Here is a 23045-nt window from a genome sequence, read left to right as displayed (position 1 = left end):
GTACAAATCTGTAGATTTTAAACAATTAAAGGGCAATAACTCTAAGGAAAATTGACCAATTGAAAAAACAAATGACAGGCATCATCGAAGTATAATGGTTTACATTTGTACCAAAAATTGTTTAAATATGTCCAGTCTTTCAAGAGTTATTGTCCGGAAACCATGAACACCAACGGATGGACGGACCAACCAACAAGCTCACTCCATTATTACCCCCCAAACTTATTTGTGGGGGTATAATGACACTGCTGTAGATCATTACTTTAACATTAACAGTCACTGAGACCCCTGTAGAAAGATAGACACTGGAAATGTAGGCAGCTGGATGCGAGAATCTCAAGGTGGAGCTGTTCCTGCTCATAATGAAATGGCCTTTTAATGGCCCAATAACCTTAGTAGTACCATCAAAAAGGGTTTTAATTTGCTTATTTTAACTTTGTTATTGTCATAAAGGTGAAGGAATCACAGACAGAAGTGAAACCATATCTATATAATCAATATGCATGAATAATAGCATGTGCTATCCAAAGATATGCACATGAAAATAACATCTTTCTCCTCCAAATTTTCTAACCTTTTTAAATCTGGAAACCACATATTACTATACTATTAAATAGCAGTTTGGGCCCAAATCATAATATCATACCAACAAAATACATCAACTTTTAAGGTTCTAATACACTTCTTATGTACCTAAATTTGTCAATTAATACAGTCATTCCCTTACACCACCGAGCTCATTGTTTAAGTTTCCCTTAATGACAAAATACCATCTATGCATCATCTTATTTTAATATAAGACACCTATACACCACAACTCTTGAAATGTTCAAATGATTAGAAAATCTATTAGCTTCCTATAGTGGTCCGTAATTTATAATTTAATGAGAAATGATTGATTTAATTATAAATAACTACATTCTGTTATAATAAGCTCTGAACTCTTTTCTCCACATTATAGTTTTCCTGACTTGTATGATTAATATCTACATAATGCCATTCCTAGAAATGAAGTGCTTTCTTAAGCTGCATAAAAAATACAAAGAAGTCACAAAGGCATTGCCAAGTTAGTACATGTTGAATTTTGTTTAACCAATGATGCACAATTACTTTGTCCACATTAACAGATCAGGAAGTACTTATTTATAACACACAAGTATTTATCTAACTTCTAAATTAAATGTGAATCAACACATTCACATCTATAACAGCTAATATGTATGTCAAAGCCACAGATCAAGATTAAGCATTTTGTGATAGGAATTTTTTCAATGACTGTAACATTATGTATTTTCTGTAACCTATATCTTGGATACACTTTTTAAGACTCTATATGACTTCTAATTTCTCCCTTAAGTATGAAAACTCCCAACTTGAAATTTGTGTGTTTTCTACTACTTTATTCTTTTTTTTTCACTTGACAGAAAGCAATAATGCTATAAATACAGCATAGTATAGTCAATTAGAATTCAGAACATGGTTTTTGCCAATATGCTGAATTCTCATTTTAATTTGCTTATTTTAACTTTGTTATTGTCATAAAGGTGAAGAAGTTACATGAAACAAACACAAAAAGCTATCTAGAATACTATTTTCCGATATGTATTTATCAGTTTTTGCAGTGTGTATGCTCTCCAGAACATGCAGAATCATAACCAAAAAAATGTGTTCCTATTTTCCTTTCAAAACCAAGTACTTTCTAGGCTAATCAATTTATGATATGTGATAATTCTCCTTTGAGAGAAATGATATTCCAAGGTTACAAAAGTTGAACCTGATGACCAGTCTCAATACCCCAGCATTTGATTGGTTGATTCTGAGCTTGATTTTGAAACTGACCAATGAAAAGTCTTAAATCTTAAGACTGGTTTCTAAATTCAAGTTTTGTAACATTAGAGCCAGATCTTAGCATAGATCAAATGTAACAAATACAGAAATGCAAGGAAATGAAGCATTTCATTTATATAAATGCTAACAGTAAACACTTAAGTAAATAACAAGCATGCAACAACAAAATGAATATATCACAGATGGGTAATGACAAGCCTGTCAGTGCAATCTTCACGTTTTCACATCTTGAGGTGGAGTGTATTTCAGTGTGACATGGTCTGTAAGTCCTAATTCTTTATGGCCTTCTCTGAAGTATCAATTATACAGATTGTATGGCAGGTTACATGAGAAAAATTCATTCAAAATGGCTGTACAATTTCTGAAACTGCAAATTGCTTAAAGAACTTTCCCCCAAATTAACTAGGCCAAGAGCTATCAAGTGATTCAGAACCCCATAGAATAGTTCTATCCTAGAAGGACCGTCATGATTTCTTGCAATATAATCAGTAATAGTAATTGATCTAAAAAAAAGTTTTTAATATAAACAAATTCACACCCCAGCATCCAGCAAAATGATGATACCCTGGATGATAAAATTCTCCCTGGCTAACATCTTAAAGCTAAAAGTCAATGTAAAATTCTCATCCCTGTAGAACATTTTATCATAATTTTGGCACCACCTTTTCACGGTTTTAACAGTGTTTTTTCATCCTTATATATGCACTAAGATTCAGGAATACACTGTTACTACTGTATAATGGGTCGCAACAATACAGTACATAACAATTCATGAATGCTGTCCATTAATTTCTAATTTTTTTTAAACCTTTGCACACATCCATCTCAAAAATGAACCAGGGATCCTTCAAATCTGGATTTCCAGAATAATCCGGAATTTTATCACCACTGGTACCCAAAAAACTTTTGTTTTAGTTAAATGTCTATCAATTCACTGGTTTGCAGTACAGATCTCTATCACATCAAGAACATCACACAATGGCATCATCACTAAAATACTTACTTGAAACACTGGTTACAGTACAGATCTCTATCACATCCTAAACATCGCACAGTGGCATCCTCGGTACAAATACAACAGTATGGCAGCTCATCTGGGTCATACCACTGAAAAAATAATATAACTATTAAAATTCTCATAATATTAAAATATTTCTGAAGTTTCATCCATAAATCCAAACTGCAGTAGTAGGTTTTTCCTTTAGATTCTGTCTGCTTCATGCAACTTTTATATACATTTTTGTTGATTTAGTTTTAATTTTATTGAACTATAAGCCACAACTATTTCTGTAGCTTTCAGCTGCAATGGTGCAGGATTTGTTTTGTTCTGAATCGTTCTGTTTGAAGTCTAACACAGTTCAGGCCTCATGGCTATTTTCAAGCTTTAAAGGTGGGTCTCATTTTGCGCTGTTATTTCAGCCACAAGTACACACTAATGTTTATGCAAGCCTGATTTCTCATAATGCAACCTAAGGAAGATGACCAGCAAGACATATAAAGTCTGCAACTTTTAGCTTCTTGGCCATATAAGCCCAGAACCATGCCCCTCCAGCACTTTGCATTTTTCATTAAAGCCATTAGCTGGAATCCGGGTAGCACCACTATTATTCTGAATGTCAACTGGATGGCATCTTTATAACAAATACAACCAAATAGTGAAGGAACCACTAGCAGCTAAAGGTGTGTGATTTGACTAAATATAATCTGTAATCAACTGTAAACAATAAAGCTTGAAAATTGTATCCAACTGTTGTGTTTTTGTTTTACATTTTCAATTACTTCATCAAAAGTTTTGTTTTTCAGAGCATATGCATGCAAACTGATCTTCATGAAATTAAATCTGTTACCAATACTGTGAAGTCATTTACAAGTTCTTGCCACTTTCTTACATTAATCAAGCAAAAAACAAAGGTCTAAAGATGTTTAGAAGAATTTTATAAAACTAAGAAAACATTTTTTTTATGACAGTTTCAACCTCAGCTGTAAAATTTTTGAATACCTCTTCATCAGTATTTATTATTTTTTTGGCAGTTTTTGAAGACTCTTCGGAGATTTTACTTGTATCATGACCATCTCTAGCAGCAGCCTCATCCAGCTTGTTCTCTTCTATAGCCTGGCGTATTATTGACTGTGCTACAATCTCATCCTCCTCATTCTCACTGCCAGAGACTGCCTCTTCTTCATCTGTTGAAGAATAAAAAAAATTATCCATTTGATGAGCATTCAATACGAACAGCTCCTTTAAAATTAATTCATGAAATGGAAACTGGAGTAGCAAGCTGTGTATAATAAATAAATTTCAATTTTCCAAGTCCTAACAGCTCTGCAGAGGTTGCAATGCCATCTATCCAAAGCAACAAGGCAACAATTCCATTTTTTCAAAAAACTAGATGCCCACAGGCAACATGTCAAGCCCATCATTTGACCCCCAACTGTGACCTTGACCTTGGAGATAGGAACCTGGGGTTTGCACAAGACACTCAGTCTCATTGTGTTAAACACTCATGCCAAATATAAACTAGAGCTATCACTAAAGGTGATGAATGTACCCCCGCATGCACTGACACACTATATGTACATAGTATGTTAACAAGAAACAAAGTCCCATAACTCTGCAATTTTTGTCGCTGAAAGAACCTAACATGCCCCATGCACAACTACTGTTGTTACTGATCACTTGTGTGAAGTTTCATTAAATTGTGTCAAGGGGATGAGGAGAGATGGTGCGCACAAGATTGTGTCTATGTATATAGTATACCGGTAGTAACAAAAAAAACAAAGTCCCATAACTCTGCAAATTTTTTTTCTGAAAGATCCTAACATGCCCCATGCACAACTACTGTTGTTACTGATCACTTGTGTGAAGTTTCATTAAATTGTGTCAAGGGGATGAGGAGAGATGGTGCGCACAAGATTGTGTCTATGTATATAGTATACAGTTGAGTATCGTTACCTCAATATCGGTTAGCTCGATACTCCGGTTAGCACGATGTGTTTGCGTTGGTCCCGATTTTTCCCTATTTATCTTAATGTAATTATTTATTATTACCTCGATATGATTAGCTCGATATTTTGTTTTGCTCGATGAGATTTTTCAGTCCTGTCAACTTACCTGTACTGTTTTTACACCTTGATTAGTCGATATCACAGCTTGTCAAAAATATCCATGTTATTTGTAAGGTGTGAAAATCAACCTATTGTTGTCCGGCGGTGTATTAATCATATTCAAGTTAGTTTGTACGTATGCTTTGTTTGTTATTTAATCTTTAATCCAATTTAAATGTCATGAAGTTTGCATTTAATTCCCAATAATTAGTGTTATAAAACACCGTGCAAGCAGGAAAGCTGTTTTCAAATATAACAACTAATTTGGATGAAAGATTTTCTGTTTGACGGAGTAAAATCTGCCATTTAGGACTGAGTAACAATATTTAACTGGCAAAGTTTCGTTATTTAAACAGTCAAAATGACTACTCAACTAGGAACGTTACCGCTGCATTCAGACTTGTTTAGGGAAGGAATAAAAATGCTAATGTTTAAATGTATATTTTGAAAAAATTAAAAGTTCTATGTATGTATTTAATTAGATGTTTTATTTGTAAATAAAATTAAAATCGTATTTATGTTTTATATTATTTCTTTCCCCTTTCAAGCCCTCTGAAAAAAGCATTGGATTTAATGACAATATAGACGTCCGACACAAGTACAAAGTAGTCCCAGATAGTCGATATCGTTACGTCGAACTTCGGATACGTCGATGCAATTTTTACAGTACCTTGAATATCGAGGTAACGGTATTCAACTGTAGTAACAAAAAAAACAAAGTCCCATAACTCTGCAAAAATTTTTTCTAAAAGAACCTAACATGCCCCATGCACAACTACTGTTGGTACTGATCACTTGTGTGAAGTTTCATTAAATTGTGTCAAGGGGATGAGGAGAGATGGTGCGCACAAGATTGTGTCTATGTATATAGTATAGTAACAAAAAAACAAAGTCCCATAACTCTGCAAATTTTTCTTCTAAAAGAACCTAACATGCCCCATGCACAACTACTGTTGGTACTGATCACTTGTGTGAAGTTTCATTAAATTCTGTCAAGGGGATAAGGAGAGATGGTGCGCACAAGATTGCGTCTACGGACAGACGGACAGACAGACAGACAACCTGAAACCAGTATACGCCCCCTTACAATTTTGTTGTCGGGGGGTACAACTAGAAATACATTCTGCATGCCCACGGGCAGAATGTCGAGCTCGCCAGCACTTTTGGTCTCTAAGTGTGACCTCGACTTTAAACCTAGGGACCTGGTTCTTGTGCATGACACTCTGCCTCATAATGGTGAACATTCACGCCAAGTTACATCAAAATCCCACCATGCATGAAAAAGAAATGCCCCGGACAAACTTCAATTTGACATTTGACCTCTGTGACCTTGACCTTTGAGAGAGGAAAATCGGATTTGCGCATTACTCTCCTTCTCAATGAGGTTAACATTCATGCCAAATATACACAAGATTGCTCCATGCATGTCAATTTTATGGTCAGGACAAACAAATCCAGATGAACACACGCACGCACATACCCTGAAGGTGAGCTTTAAGTCAAAGAACATACATTTTGTGAGGAGACTAATGTTTCAGTACCTTTGTTCACGTCTGAAGAACTTTCTTTTCTCCGTTGTTTGATTTCCTGTAATTTTTTCATAATCTCCTTATCCTCCTGTAGGTCCTTAAGAGCTTTCTGAGCATCCTGTTCCAGCTCCAGTGCTGCCTCATTGAGGATCCTACTCACATCCTCTGGACTCACTGCCTCCCCTTCCTCATCACCCGCAGGTTTCTGCTCGCCCTGTGACTGTGATGTTTTCTGCTCTGCTTTGGCATTGGGAGTCTGAGAGCCAGATGTTGAAATGTTGTGAGAAAATGTCTGCGAATCTCTCATTGATGGCTTATTTAAATTGTTCTCATCTTTTTCTGTAAAAGTTAAAGCATGCAAGTGATGTCATGATTCAAAAATGAAGTTCAGATCTGTCTAAAATATAATGTTTTGGGGTTTTTTTTGTTGGGTTTAATGTCGTACAAACACAATTACTTGTCATAAAACAACTTTCCAGCTTTATGGTGGAGGAAGACCCCAGGTGCCCCTCCATGCATTATTTCATCATGGACAGGAGTTGGGTAGAACCACCAACATTCTGTAAGCCAGCTAGATGGCTTCCTCATTATGAAGAATTCACTGCTTTGAGTGAGGCTTGAACCCACATCAGTGTGGGGCAAGAGGCTGGAAGTCAGCAACTTAAACCATTTGGCCAGGGAGGCCCCTAAATACTGATGTGCTTATAATAGAAAGCTTCATTACAAAATATCAGTCCTAGATTTTCAGTAGATTTATAAAAAGCATACCTGAAGTGCCTGCTTGCAAGTTACCTGGCACAGGCTCAGGCTGTTTCAATTTAGCCAGTCTAGCAGCAATCTCCTGTGCCGGATCTGGAAGATGGGAGTCAAGTTCTACTTCATTGCTTATTTCATCTAAAAGGTCATTCATTTGTTCTTGCTGTGTCCTTCTATCTGGTGGATGATAAACCTAGACAAGAAGAATCATGTCAACACTGTAGGACACATGCCCCATGAAAATGCTTGATAAAACAATATTTTATTTGTTTGTTTTGGGTTTAACGCCGTTTTTCAACAGTATTTCAGTCATGTAATGGCGGGCAGTTAACCTAACCAGTCTTCCTGGATTCTGTACCAGTACAGACCTGTTCTCTGCAAGAAACTGCCAACTTCCCCACATGATTTGTTTGTTTGTTTTGGGTTTAACGCCGTTTTTCAACAGTATTTCAGTCATGTAATGGCGGGCAGTTAACCTAACCAGTGTTCCTGGATTCTGTACCAGTACAAACCTGTTCTCCGCAAGTAACTGCCAACTTCCCCACATGAATCAGAGGTGGAGGACTAATGATTTCAGACACAATGTTGTTTATCAAATAGTCACGGAGAACATACGTCCAGCCTGAGGATCGAATTCACGACCCCGCGATCCGTAGACCGACGCTCTACCTACTGAGCTAAGCGGGCGGGTAAAAATTTTAAAGTCTGAAAAAGGGGCAAGACTGGAAAAAAATCAAACAGACACAAAACTCCAAACATAAAATGTGCATGTCTACTTCATGTTTATGATGTATATCAAGTTTCATTTTCATTAAATGGAAACTGTAGGAGTACACAATGTTCTAATGTAGTTGTAATATTTCAAAGTCAAAAAAGGGCCATAACTCCAAAAGAAAGAACTTCCAATTATATGGGTATGTCCACTTCATGTTAATGAAGTATACCAAGATTCATTTCAACTGGATGGGCTGTAGGAGGAGTTGAATAAACAATGTTCCAATGCAGTTGTAATACTTCAAATTCCAAATAACTTGGAAGTTTCAAGAATATGTGCATATCCTTTTCATCCTGATGAGGATTACCAAATTATACTGGATGGAAACTGTAGGAACTTAGTACCAAAGAAAGTGTGATGGAATAAAGAATCAATGGACAGGCGGATGTCCAGAGATGGACAGTTCAAACACTATATACCTCCTGGGTCTTTCGTATTGAGGGCATAAAAATTTCAAGTCAATGTCTGTTAAATGCAATTTGAATCAAAACATGACTTCTAACCTTTTAAATACTCTACAAATACTTACCATAGCTAAAAACAATCATAATTTATTTTGTACTAATATGAACAAAACCTACAGTATTTTATATCTTTGTATAAGAAGAGAAAGGTCCTAACACTAATAATTTTCACCAAAATGATTCTAAAACTAACAAGGAACATACAGGTTTATTAGAAGTGTTGTATCTTGAAGGATCCATGCCTTTCATTTTTGCCAATCTGTTGTCTAGTTCGTGTGTTGTCACCTTGGAAGCTGCAACTGTAACAACAAGAGCTGTCCGTAAAACAGTGCGCTCGACTTTTCTCAGTGCTTGTCTCTGAATTAGAGCTTTGCCAGTAAAAAAAAAAATCCAAGTTAAAAAGGGACATAACTCTGTCAAAATTCAAATCAGAGTTATGGGGATTGTTTCTCGGGGTGTAGACTTTGATAGTAAATAACTATTTTAAGTTTCAAGTCAATAGCTTTGATAGTAACAGAGATATCTGACTTTAACAAAAACTTTAACCAAAAATTCTAAGTTAAAAAGGGGCATAATTCTTTCAAAATTCAAATCAGAGTTATGGGAATTATGTCTCCTGGTGTAGATTTTGATAGTAAATAACTATTTTGAGTTTCAAGTCAAAAGCTTTAATAGAAACAGAGATAATTGACTTTAACAAAAATTTTAACAAAAAATTCTAAGTTAAAAAGGGGCATAATTCTTTCAAAATTCAAATCAGAGTTATGGGGATTGTTTCTCGGGGTGTAGACTTTGATAGTAAATAACTATTTTAAGTTTCAAGTCAATAGCTTTGATAGTAACAGAGATAATTGACTTTATAAAAAACTTTTAACAAAAAATTCTAAGTTAAAAAGGGGCATAATTCTGTCAAAATTCAAACCAGAGTTATGGGGATTGTTTCTCCTGGTGTAGACTTTGATAGTAAATAACTACTTTAAGTTGCAAGTGAATAGCTTTGATAGTAACAGAGATATTTGACTTTATCAAAAACTTTAACCAACGGTGACGGCGACGGCGACGCCAGGGCGAGTACAATAGCTCTACTTTTTCTTCGAAAAGTCGAGCTAATAACAGAAATCAGTTAGTTTCAAATGTATATAGTAAAACACTGACCGATGCTTGAGGCTACAACGTGATGACCACAATGCTCTTTTCCAGAGTTTTAAGTGATCCAAACATTGAAAATATGAGAAAAACGGCTGGGTATCACATATTTAAGACCTGAGGGCTTAGCACCAACAGATTTTTTTCTAAACAATGTAAAGAAAATACATGATATCAACTTATGATTTCATTAAATGTATGCAAAACTTTTTACCCTGAAGGAATATTTGTTTGTATTTAGTGTAAAATGTGCCTTTTTTCAGAGCTTTTCATCAAGGATTTACATAGAAATCCTTGCCTTTCGACTTGAAAAATTCATCTGCTATTAGCACCCATCTTGGAATTAGGGCATTTTAATGAATTGTCCTTTTGCCCTTTCATATTAGAGGTCTGTAATAGGCTGGAAGTTGACAGCTCCGCAATCCAAAATTAGCTCATTATTCTCTATGTTGAGAAATATAACTTCTATAACATTTTTTCTTTTTTATTTATGGGAATTTTTCTACCACAATCGTGTAAAAGATTTTTTTTCCAATTGGACACAATATTAGCCTCTGTGGTATATTTAAGGGTGAATGCCCTGTTCCAAATAGAAACAAAGTAATTCACCAAACTGACACACGTTCTAGTCAAAACTCCCTTCGATCTGTTTATGCTAACATGCCTGCAGCAGAGCATATGTAGACTGTAAGACTGAATCACTCTGATCTCTAAAACAGCACTCTTTGCTAACAAAATTTCTTCTGATGCAATACATGTATAAGATCCACCTGTCCTAAAATAACGTTGTGTTTGTTAGATATAATTTGAGGGGGTATGCAGAGCATGGATGCCCCCAAACCATTATCCATCCCTGAAATAACATCACTTGTAACTCAAACCTGTAACAGGATTAACAAGCTCTCCACAACTTCTCAACAAGAAACAGAGGAGGAGAACAAATTACTTCAGATGAACTGTATCCTGTTAAATGTTCACTGAAAATATTTTTCTCCATTGTTAGCAATAACGAAAAAGTGAGTGTTAGCAATAACGAGAAAAGTGAGAAAGAACTTACTCTCCTGTGGTGTTTTTTCTCTCAGTTTCTCCAATCTCTCCTGTATTTCTACATCTGCTTTTGACATGCCCTTGGTCTGGGCTTTGTGAGTCCCTACCCCATGTCTACCATGTGGTTTGCTCCCTGTGGCCCCTGACCTGTGACCCCCAGCTTCTCTCTCTTCTAATGCCGCCATTCTCCTTGATGATTAAAGAACATATCAATGGCTTAATGCAAAAATAATCTCGTGAGTTATCACTTACTGTGATTAATAAACCCAAAGTTGTTCTGACAGAGGAAAGATGACACTTTTGGGGTTAAGTTGCCTACCCCTCACCCATCCCAACCCCATTCCCCTATCTTCTCAAGAGAACAGCAGGCCTGGATATTTGGGACCCTTCTACATGTTTATTAAGCAAGGAAAAATATGTCACACACAACTAAATTTCATAGCGACTCAACATATATGATGTTTCAATGGAATCCCTTTAAAACTTTTTGCAGCAGACAGACTGATCAATAAAAACAAGAGCTGTCGGAGGACAGCAACGCTTGACTATTCAACAGCCTTGTCAACTGAATGACAACAACAGTCGAAAAAGAGGTATAATTTTGTAAAACTGAAGAAGAGGGTTATGGAACCTGCACAGTGCTTATCAGCTCATGACAGTGGACAAGTGTGTGAAGTTTCAATCCATTCCCATTAGTGGGTACTGAGATACCCTGAAATCCCGAAAATAAGCCACGGATATTTTAAAATTTCGTAAGGATTTCGTGGCTTATTTTTGAGTCCGGCGAACTTTTGAGTACATATATTCAGTAACAGATTAAAAACCGGCGTATTTTCGAGTACCGAAATACCAAAGATATGGATGTCATATATTTTGCTTTTTAGTAAAAACATTGACGTCGGTAAATACTTATACTTCTCACATACCAGTTTTGTTACAATTTGTTACAATTTCTTAATAAAAATAATCCGATGATAGAAGATAATTACCCATTAAAAGTTTTGTCTGGCCTAACAAACAAATATACCTAATAGGTATTACCTATGATTTAAATCGGCCAAGGGTATGAATAACTTACACAATACATGATAAACACTGCATTATGTTATAAAGACCGGGCATGTTAATTAGTAGGAAGTGTTTGAGACTGTAAATTTTTTGCTTTTGAAGTTTTAATTTGTCAGAGGTTTTAAAATCAGCACAACTTGCATTTCTTTTAAGAGTTTTTATTCCAAAGTATGTTTAATTGCTATTACATGTGGAAATAAATCTGCTATGTACACGTTGGTAACTTCTGCTATCTCATATGGTGTCCTAACAAAGTCATTGATATTATTACTGATACAAAAAACTGAATGGCTTATTTTTGAGTGCGGCTTATTTATGAGCCCTTTCTGCCTGTAGTGAAATGGTGGCTTATTTTCGAGACTGGCTTATTTTCAAAACCGGCTTATTTTCCGGATTTCAGGGTATCAGCTTACATATAAGAATTTAACCAAAAACTTCTAAGTTGAAAAAGGGGCAAAATTTTGTAAAATGCAAAGTAGAGTTATTGAACCTTTGCACTGCAAGTCATATCATGACAGTGAACAAGTGTGTGAAGTTTCAATCCTTTCCCACTAGTGGATACTGAGATAAACTTAACCAAAAACTGCTAAGTCGAAAAAGGGGCATAATTTTGAAAAAAATGCTACTTAGAGTTATGGGACCTGCTTAGTGCATGTCAGATCATGACTGTGAATGAGTGTGTGAAGTTTCAATCTATTCCCATTAGTGAGCATTGAGATACCAGCTTACGTACAAAACCTTAACCAAAAACTTCTAAGTCAAAAAAGGGGCATAATTTTGTAAAAAAGCAAAAAAGAGTTATGGAACCTGTGCAATGTAAGTCATTTATCACAGTGAATAAATGTGTGAAGTTTTAATCCATTCCCAAAAGTGGTTATTGAGATACCAGCTTACATACAAAAACTTTACCAAATCGTGACGCGGACGCCAACACTGACGCACGGGCAAGTCCAATAGCTCTACTATTCTATGAATAGTCGAGCTAATGACTCCTATATACCCACCTAAACTTCCGATTTCAAGAGTATAATCAAAAGCCTTCTTTATTCATTTAAAATGACAGCTTTGAATCCAGCTGGGGTAACAAACAAGCCTAATGTACAATGTATACTGTTTTCACTTTGCTAAATTTACTAATTTACTAATTTCTCAATTTTCATTTGGTATAATGATACATAAGCTCCTAGTATCATGATTTAACCAGTTTTAAGTAATTCTTATTTCTTCCATAATTATATCTCTTTCTTCAAGTTTATATGAAAACTTTCTCCAAAATAAATCACTTTGAACAGGTAATAATTTCACATTTGCCTTATTAACCTTTGAAAAGATAGCCATGAGCTGCAACTGCATAATCTGTGATTTTATAGATACCTATGAATACTGGATATAGTGTCCAAGGTATTTCCACTAAAACAAAATAGAACAGGAGCTTAAACCAAACCAAAAGGCTATAGGTGTTGCAAAACAAGACATAAAACATAGAGCCTAAAAACAACTTTCAACTTAACCTTACAAAAAAAACAAGAGCTGTCCATAAGACAGACAATGCTTGACTGTTCGAAATGTTGTCCCAGAAGCAGGAATATTACCTTACAACTTAAAATATCTATAGAGCTTCAATCCGGTATTTGCAATAGTTTTGCATGCAAAACTTTACCAAGAATTTCTAAGTCTAAGAAGGGGCATAATTTGGCCAAAATGCATGTCAGGGTTATGGGACTTGATACTGTCACCTAGTTTTATAACCCCGAAGACACAATTCATGTGAAGTTTCATTTCAAAATCTGCATTAGTTTTGGAGATAGTAACTTGCATGCAAAACTTTAACCAGGATTTTCTAAGTCCAAAAGGGGGCACAATTTGCCCAAAATTCATGTCAGAGTTATGGGACTTGACCAAATGAGGTTGGTAATTGACCTAGAAAAAGAAACAATAAGTTTCAATGCTATATATGCCTTAAAGTGATAGCTATATGTACTTGCAGGCAAAACTTTAACCAGGATTTTCTAAGTCCAAAGGGGGGCATAATTTGGCCAAAATGCAAGTAAGAGTTTGGGACTTGATGCTATCACCTAGTTTTATTAACCCCGAAGAGACGTGAAGTTTCAATTCAATATCTGCATTAGTTCTGAAGATAGTAACTTGCGTGTATAACTTTAACCAAGATTTTCCAAGTCCAAAAGGGGGCATAATTTGGCCAAACTACATGTCAGAGTTATGGGACTTGACCCAGTGAGGTTGGTAATAGACCTAGAAAAAGAATAATAAGTTTCAAAGCTATATGCCTGTAAATGATAGCCACATGTACTTGCATGTAAAACTTCAACCAAAGTATGATGCAGACGCCAAAGCCAGGGTGAGTAGAATAGCCAGACTATTTTTCGAATAGTTGAGCTAAAAATCTTACACTTACTTCTTGTAATTTTCTGGTGGGGAGTATTTTGCAGGATTCTCCTCCTTTGGCTTAACTTTTCTGTAAACACATCAAAATGTATAGACTGATATGGACATGTATATCAAATTCACATCAAACAAATCACAATTAAAGTTACCATATTATCAATACTTTGTTTATTTCAATCTGATCATAGCAAAACTTAGACAGCAGAAATTATTCATATACATGTATAATCTGATCTGTCACAACTTGCAAAGAATACATTATAAAGTATAGTTTGAGTATAGACTTTTTAAATTTTCTTTAGACTTCTAAATCTGGGGGAAAAAATGTGTACCTCCCTGGCATAAATATCAGGAAATTGAGGATTCTGAAATCATATTGACACTTATAAATCTTACTGTTAGGATGAGCTAACCGTAACTAGATGTATGAATGACGTATCACATGTCTAGGGATGCGTGTTTACACTATCATCTAGCACAGGATGTTACACCCTTAAAAACACTATAATTAACACTGAAGTTCAAGCAAAATAATGTTACTTAGCATACACACTCATATGATGTCTGTTTTACAAACTGAACAATAGTTTCACACATGCCTAAAATAATGCCCACACAGGCACTGGGTGTTTTTCTCTCTCTACATAACTGAAATACTGCCTGCATTATGGCACCTTGGATCTTCCCCATTATACTCATGTGAAATGTCTCCGTCAGGAAAAATAGGACAGTTGCCATATGACATAAATTGTGTCAATTTGATTCAAAACCCAGTAAAATAAGTTGAACAAATATAGCGTAGGTCCTTAGTAACACACAAAAATATATGTTACACAATCTGCTAGCATTAAATTTCTCACCCAGTTAGAATATTGTAGCATTTCATGCAAACTCTGTGTTTTTCGTTGTTCATCTTCGCTATAGGGTACTTGTTTGGCATGCATTTCATACAGAATGAAAATCCACAGTTCTTACAACCATGCTGAAAGCAGAATGAGTAAACATATACAATTTAACATTTGTAAATGACACATACTTTAAACAGCAAACACCTTAAAGGACTTTTTGCTTCTGTTTAGATTAGATTCTAATCAACTTCTAGACTACAGAGCAACAAACTCCATACAACAATAACAGCACTGCCTGCAGGTGCCAGAGTTCATGTCAGTGCTTGACAATAGACAATATGCTAGAAACGTTATGGTTATTGACCCTCTTACTCATCTACTGATGATGGAAATTTCAAATGTATATAGCAATTAAGAAAAGTGACCTAAACAAAAATGAAAATGCCAGAATTTTTCGGAAGTTATTAAATAACATTTTAAAAACAAACTGATATTTTATGATCATGTCTCAGTCATGCCATACGATATCTACAACTTCTCATTACTCTGTACCAAATCTTCTGACTGAACACTTTATATAATATCTTTGACACTTCTTAGGTTCTATTTGTTTAATATTGTCTCAGCACAAAAGCAACACCACCACCACTGGCACACTTTCAAAATGACAATACTTTATGAGCAGCCAAGTTTTTAACACAATTTTTGTTCAGATGAAGGCAAGTAACTATTATCAAAATTATAGCACATTACTTTAACAGAAAAATACATAATTCATATATAAATCGATTACCAGATGCCAAGAACACCCATATAGGACAAGCCAGGCATCCAGTTTCCAGATGGCTACCAGGCTTCAAGCTAGCCCAGAAAAACTGGGAGATCCAGTGAAAGCTCAGTGAAAGCATGTGAATGAAGTATTGCCATGCAATACAAAGTCCCCTACTGGAAGGCACCTAATTTTTTCTACTGCAGTATAGCATAATGAACTGATATCTGTCAATGATGTATAAACAATATTGTACTATATATACAATATGTTATAACACAAGAGGGCCATGATGGCCCTATATCGCTCACCTGAGTACCACAGCTCTTAATGATAAGATCAAGTTTTGACATAGATCACATAGGCATACACTTTAAATATCATCAATATAAATATTTCCTTTTAACATTCCCTTTTGACCTATTGGTCACATACTAGTCATAGCCAATCTCCATACCAAGTTTGAGGGTCCTTGGCTCAAATTTTGTATTTTTGTACTAACATGACTATTCCTTACCATGGAAGACTTAAATAACATTTAAAACCAATCTCATTAGATGCTGCTGAGGTATATTCATGTACTTAAAATAAAGGGAGGTAATTTGTCATAACAAAAGTCATCTACCCTGATTGTCCGAGTCCATCTGATGGCATAAATGACATTTCAAGTCAGTATCTTCATTAGTTACCGAGATATGAAACAAAGGGAGGTAATTAGACATAAAATCAGTTCATAGTTACCTACCCTGATTGTCTCAGTCCAACTCAAGACAATAATGAAATTTCAAATAAGTCCTATAAATACTTACTGAGATAAATCCATTTTTATTAAAATCAGGGGAGGTAATCATGCATTGGTAAATGCATGTAGAAGATAAAGAGTACAAGCCTTTACAACAATATATTAGAAAAGTAAGAAATAGTAGATATTTCTTACCATGGAAAATATAAATAATGTTTCAAACAAATCTAATTAGAAGCTGCTAGGTATATTCATTTACATAAAAGTATAAAGGGTAATTTGTCATAAATTCAGTCAATATGTATCTTCACTGATTGTCCAAATTCATCTGATGGCAAAAATGAAATTTCAGATCAGTATCTTCATTAGTTACAGAGATATTCCCATTTTAATTTGAAATAACGGGAGGTAATTTGACATAAAATCAGTCCATAATTACCTACCCTGATTGTCTGAGTCCAACTTATGACAATAATGAAATGAGTACTTACTGATACAAATTCATTTTGATTAAAATCAGGGGAGGTAATCAGATATAAAACAAGAGGACCATGATGGTCCTGAATCGCTCACCTCTTCCCACATGACCCAGTTTTGAGTATAACGTCGTTTTTTCTATTATTTGACATAGTGACCTAGTTTTTGAGCTCATGTGACCCAGTTTTGAACTTGACCTAGATATTATCAAGATAAAAATTCTGACCAATTTTCATGAAGATCCATTGAAAAATATGGTCTCTAGAGGTCACAAGGTTTTTCTATTATTTGACCTATTGACCTACTTTTTTAAGGCACATGACCCAGTTTCAAACTTGACCTAGATATCATCAAGGTGAACATTCTGACCAATTTTTATGGAGATCCATACACAAGTATGGCCTCTAGAGAGGTCACAAGGTTTTTCTATTTTTAGACCTACTGACCTAGTTTTTGACCGCACGTGACCCTGTTTCGAACTTGACCTAGATATCATCAAGATGAACATTCACACCAATTTTCATACAGATCCCATGAAAAATATGGCCTCTAGAGAGGTCACAAGGTTTTTCTATTATTTGACCTACTGACCTAGTTTTTGATGGCACGTGACCCACTTTCGAACTTGACCTAGATATCATCAAGATGAACATTCAGACCAATTTTCATACAGATCCCATGAAAAATATGGCCTCTAGAGAGGTCACAAGGTTTTTCTATTATTTGACCTACTGACCTAGATTTTGATGGCACGTTACCCATTTTCGAACCTGACCTAGATATCATCAAGGTGAACGTTCTGACCAATTTTCATACAGATCTCATGAAATATATGGCCTCTAAAGAGGTCACAAGGTTTTTCTATTTTTAGACCTACTGACCTAGTTTTTGACCGCACGTGACCCAGTTTCGAACTTGACCTAGATATCATCAAGATGAACATTCAGACCAATTTTCATACAGATCCCATGAAAAATATGGCCTCTAGAGAGGTCACAAGGTTTTTCTATTATTTGACCTACTGACCTAGTTTTTGATGGCACGTGACCAAGTTTCGAACCTGACCTAGATATCATCAAGGTGAACGTTCTGACCAATTTTCATGAAAATCTTGTTAATATGGCCTCTAGAGAGGTCAAAAGGTTTTCTATTTTTAGACCTACTGACCTAGTTTTTGATGGCACGTGACCCAGTTTCGAACTTGACGTAGATATCATCAAGGTGAACATTCTGACCAATTTTCATGAAAATCTTGTGAAATATATGGCCTCTAGAGAGGTCACAAGGTTTTTCTATTTTTAGACCTACTGACCTAGTTTTTGATGGCACGGGACCCAGTTTCGAACTTGACCGAGATATCATCAAGGTGAACATTCTGACCAATTTTCATGAAGATCTTGTGAAATATATGGCCTCTAGAGAGGTCACAAGGTTTTTCTATTTTTAGACCTACTGACCTAGTTTTTGATGGCACGTGACCCAGTTTCGAACTTGACCTAGATATCATCAAGGGGAACATTCTGACCAACTTTCATAAAGTTCCCATGAAAAATGTGACCTCTAGAGATGTCACAAGCAAAAGTTTACGCACGCACGGACGCACAGACGACGGACGCTGCACGATCACAAAAGCTCACCTTGTCACTTTGTGACAGGTGAGCTAATAACTCAAGAACCTATAATTAGACCCGATAGATTCATCATGGAATTCAAAATTTATTGTTGTTGAAGATATGTTGCAAGTTTGTATCAAATCAAACCATAAATGAAGTCTCTATATATGACTGCACAAGCCAAAAATAGCAAACTGTTGAACTTTAAGGGGCCATAACTCTGGAACCCATGATGGGATCTGGCCAGTTTTCGAAAGGAACCGAGACATTATGTCACTCAATACAAGTTGTGAGCAAGTTTGATTAAAGTTGAGTGCAAAATGTTGTCTCTATCGTGTTCACAAGCCAAAAATAGCACATTTTGGCCCTTTAAGGGGCCATAACTCTGGAACCCATGATGGGATCTGGCCAGTTTTCGAAAGGAACCAAGACATTATGCCCATACAAGTTGAGTTCAAGTTTGATTAAAATCAAATACAAAATGTGGTGTCTGTCGTGTTCACAAGGAAATTGTGGACGGACGGACGACGGGTGATCACAAAAGCTCACCCTGTCACTACGTGACAGGTGAGCTAAAAACACTTGGATTAAGATTTGCATGTATAAAAACCTACAGTTGTTTACATATGGAATTTTTTTTGGCCAATTATAAAAAAGTTATCAAACAAGTTATTTATAGTAACAACAAAGGGAAATTAATCCTAAAAAAATTCTATTGTAAGTCCACATAAAACTCTTTACCAGGTAGAGATAGGTCAAAATACACCTAAAAATTCAATGTAACATGCAAGTTGTACCACAGAAAAGTGGTCTTGATTTTTACCTACGGCCAGTTATAAAACAGTAACAATAGAATCTATTTATAGTAAAAACAAAGGGACATAATTCTAAAAACAAGGGTGCCTCATGGTGGTGAACATTTGTGTCAAGTAACATCAAAATCCCTCCCAGCATGAAGAAGAAATACTCCAGACAAAGTCATTCTTAAATTTTAGCTTTGACCTCTAAGTATGACCTTGACCTTAGACCTAGGGACCTGGTTCTTGTGCATGACAATCCGTCTCATAGTGGTGAACATTTGTGCCAAGTTATATCAAAATCCCTTCATGCATGAAGAAGAAATGCTCCAGACAGTCATTTTTAAATCTGACCTTTGGCCTCTAAGTGTGACCTTGACCTTAGACCTAGGGCCTGGGTTTTCCGCATGACATGTTGTCTCATCCAGGGGAATACTTGTACCAACTGGTATATAAATTCTGTCTTGCATGACAAAGTTACAGACTGAACAGGACAAAAATCCTATTGACTTTTGATCTCCAAGTGTGACCTTGACCTTTAAGCTAGGATTCTGGGTGTTGTGCATGATATATTGTCTCATCAAGGAGAACATTTATGCCAAGTAATATTGTAATCGCTTGATGGATGAGTTCTGGACCAGACAGGAAAAAAAACACTATTAAAGTTTGACCTCAAATTGTAACCTTGACCTTTGAGCTAGGGGTCCAAGTTTTGCACATGACATTTCGTCTTATCATGGGGAACGTTTGTGCCGAGTAATATAAAAATCCCTTCATGGATGGCAGAGTTATGGACCGGACACGTTGTCTCATCATGGGGAACATTTGTGCCAAGTGATATTAAAATCCCTTAATGAATGACAGAGTTATGGACCAGACACAAAACAGACCTTGTTCATGCAAAAGTCTTATTTGATTTCTAAAATAGTGTGATATCTATTTCTAAAGTCACTATATGTTCATTGTAAATATACTTTGTTATACCCAAGTGGAAACTGGCAGATCCTGTACTCGAAAATGCAGCTCTCTGATTGGTCAGTTAGAACCCCTAACATACTGTGATGTCATGATAAAGTTACGAATTAATTGCATGGTTAATCAGCAGTTTCTTTATAAAACATTGTTGTTTTTTTTTGCACTCAACCATGTTGACAATTAAAACGCGGAGTGTCAAAGACGTAACCGCGGCGCTAAATGGCTGAACACAATCGACTCTGGTGTATCAGATAATCTGATTCGCTTTCACACTTCTCGGGAAAATCTCGCAAGTACAAATGTACCTGAAGTAGGCGGAGCTTAAATTATGCTATCGGCGTGTGTTTGTGTATTTCAACACTCGTTATGACACCATACAAATTGTCAAAAGTACGGGTAGCAGTAATTAGCGAGTGCGGAAGTCAAAGAAAATCGGGCGACTTGCATTTTGCTTTGAGGTTAGATCTGAGCAAAGTTTGAAGTTCCAAAGTGCCTATTTCGCTCAAGTCGCCCACTCGTGAGAGCCCCGCCTACGTTTTATAAGAGATGTCTGAAAAGTATTTGTTGTGTTTTCGTGTTGTTGGGTCAAAAAACACAACACGAAAACTCAACAAATACCTAGTTTGTCGAGTTTTCGTGTTGGCGGGGCGAAAACACAAGTAATGCATTTGTTGTATTTTTGTGTTGTTGTGTTTTTGCCCAGCAAACACAGAAACACAAAATCAGCCACCATAGGTACCTTATTACACCAATATACCAGGCACCTGCAAATTTCACTGATGATATCACTGATGGCCTTAAAGTAAAATAAACAGAATGTGAATCAGGTAATAATACTATTATGATATGGTTGCTTTCTGCAGCTTTGTTAACAGTGACATATAGTGGGACTATACCTATCTATCTATCTTCCAATAAATTATATCGAAACCCCTCATGGAGCCTTAGTCCAAATAATTTGACAGCATGGTCGATTAAGGTAGTACTGTTTATGTAATGGATTTAATCAAAACGTGACAAACATGCCTTTGATTTATGTGATAAGTCTGTTGGCCAATTTATTTTTATAACATGTGGCTCAATTATGCTTTCTGCATTTGCCGCAAATTTAGAGAATTGGATCAAATGATGATTAAATGATGACTGAAAGTAGCGTAGTTTACAGGACAGTGAAACTGAACTTAATTGTGATGTTATTCGCAGCCGTTCCAGAATTAATCTCCCTTTGTTTCCACAATGGATGCGGTACAAAATATATTTCAAATGCCAACATCATTCGATCAACAAAGTATGAAATTTTGGGAATAATTTTATTCAAATCAGTACAAAGTTTGAACATTCTAATGTGATTATGTTGCAGTTAACATTAGAAAAACTCGGCGCAAAACGCAATCGTGTTGAATCTACATACTGGAAATGAAACTGAAAGTGGCCCTGGTGACGCTTTCACGCCTGTTTAAATAAGCAATTGGTATGATCAAAGAAGTATGAAATTATACATTTATTTATTTATAGCTCTTTGGTTATGATGTTTAAAAAGTACGCTGTAAACATGCATATGTAGTTGATGTCATTGATGATTATGATTATTAGTTGTTTTTTTCACTTGAATAAAATAGACTTTGTTTTGAAATGTTATTCCTTCATCTTTTTATCATGAATACAGTTACATAAATTCTGTGTATTTTATATACCCTATATTCGATATTCTGTGGTTTCTCGTTCATTCCGTGGCTCTCAAAAATACGCTTGTGCCGCTGCCACGCCTGTCCAAAGTCAATGCAAGTTTCTCCAAAAAGTAAACAAAGATTTGTGAGCATCTGAAAATGCGCAATGAACAGGTAAGTATAGCTTATTTAATTAAAAATATGGAAATGCGAAAAAAAACCTTTTCATTGGTAAAGAAATTGAGGGTGGCAAATAAAAACTTTTATTAAAATACAAACAAGCAAACCCATTATGACAAAATTGTAGCAACAAATTACGCAGTCCCCTGACTAAATATTGAGCAGTGTAATTTGTCAAGGTACCCTTCACTATAGTGACTACCAATCAGCCAATCAGAGCCACGGATTCAACGAGAAGCTGCCAGCTGATCCAGAACAATGTAGGTCAACATACATGAGGTGACATTTTTCATTTTCTGTCCTATCTTGTTGATTGTTTGCCTTAGCATGTTTATACTGAAAGGTTGCAGCTACTTTTGGTTAAATAACATGTGAATACCTAGCATTAAACGCGCATGCGCAATTTTGCCAATTAAGAGCCACAGAATTACGAGAACACAGCATACTTCTTTGGACTAAGAGGACATAGACGTGTGGCACGACAAACCACAAAGAATATAAATAGACTGAAATGTAAAATGACAGTTATAAGCAAGGAAAAAATAGCTTGGTAAAATTGAAAAAAAATATAAAAGCAGCTATCAGGCAATTTGGGGTGAGACATATTCACTGCAAAAATTGGCTGCATAATTTGAACTGCTCAGCCTCAGTGCCAGTGGTTGGAAGGTGGGCAACATCAGGAGATTTTCTGGCTATGTTTTATTATGTTCGTCTACCTCTTTTTTAAATGCGCTAAATGTACTGCCACATCCATAGCATGACATCTTACAAATCTTTGTTTCAACCCAAAAGGTAAAAAAAATATTTTTTCGCAAATTCTCGGCTTCTGCAAT

General features: G+C 35.7%; 1 protein-coding gene across 1 annotated transcript; it reads right to left on the bottom strand.

Annotated features, from left to right (window-relative positions):
- Nucleotides 1-559: 559 nt before the first annotated feature.
- Nucleotides 560-23045, bottom strand: LOC123544124 (abscission/NoCut checkpoint regulator-like). Its single transcript, XM_053541969.1, has 10 exons — nt 22929-23045; nt 15005-15126; nt 14155-14214; nt 10681-10859; nt 8682-8776; nt 7251-7431; nt 6495-6821; nt 3848-4032; nt 2852-2955; nt 560-2137 (listed from the first exon to the last, which is right to left on the bottom strand). The coding sequence occupies exons 1-10, from the start codon at nt 22974-22976 to the stop codon at nt 2062-2064; spliced, it is 1377 nt and encodes a 458-aa protein (XP_053397944.1). The 5' UTR covers nt 22977-23045; the 3' UTR covers nt 560-2061.

The sequence above is a fragment of the Mercenaria mercenaria genome, chromosome 1, assembly GCF_021730395.1.
Source record: "Mercenaria mercenaria strain notata chromosome 1, MADL_Memer_1, whole genome shotgun sequence".
Taxonomy (NCBI): Eukaryota; Metazoa; Mollusca; class Bivalvia; order Venerida; family Veneridae; genus Mercenaria; species Mercenaria mercenaria.
The sequence above is the reverse complement of the archived record's forward strand: the minus strand, read 5'-3'. Positions and strand labels throughout refer to the sequence as shown.

Excerpts from the sequence above, each read along its gene's own strand:
- LOC123544124 (XM_053541969.1), bottom strand. The coding sequence starts at position 22,976 with ATGTCATGCTATGGATGTGGCAGTACATTTAGCGCATTTAAAAAAGAG. Across the intron at positions 6,822-7,250 it reads CTTGCAAGCAGGCACTTCAG|AAAAAGATGAGAACAATTTA; the intron begins GTATGCTTTTTA and ends TAACTTTTACAG. Across the intron at positions 4,033-6,494 it reads TTCTTCAGACGTGAACAAAG|ATGAAGAAGAGGCAGTCTCT; the intron begins GTACTGAAACAT and ends ATTCTTCAACAG.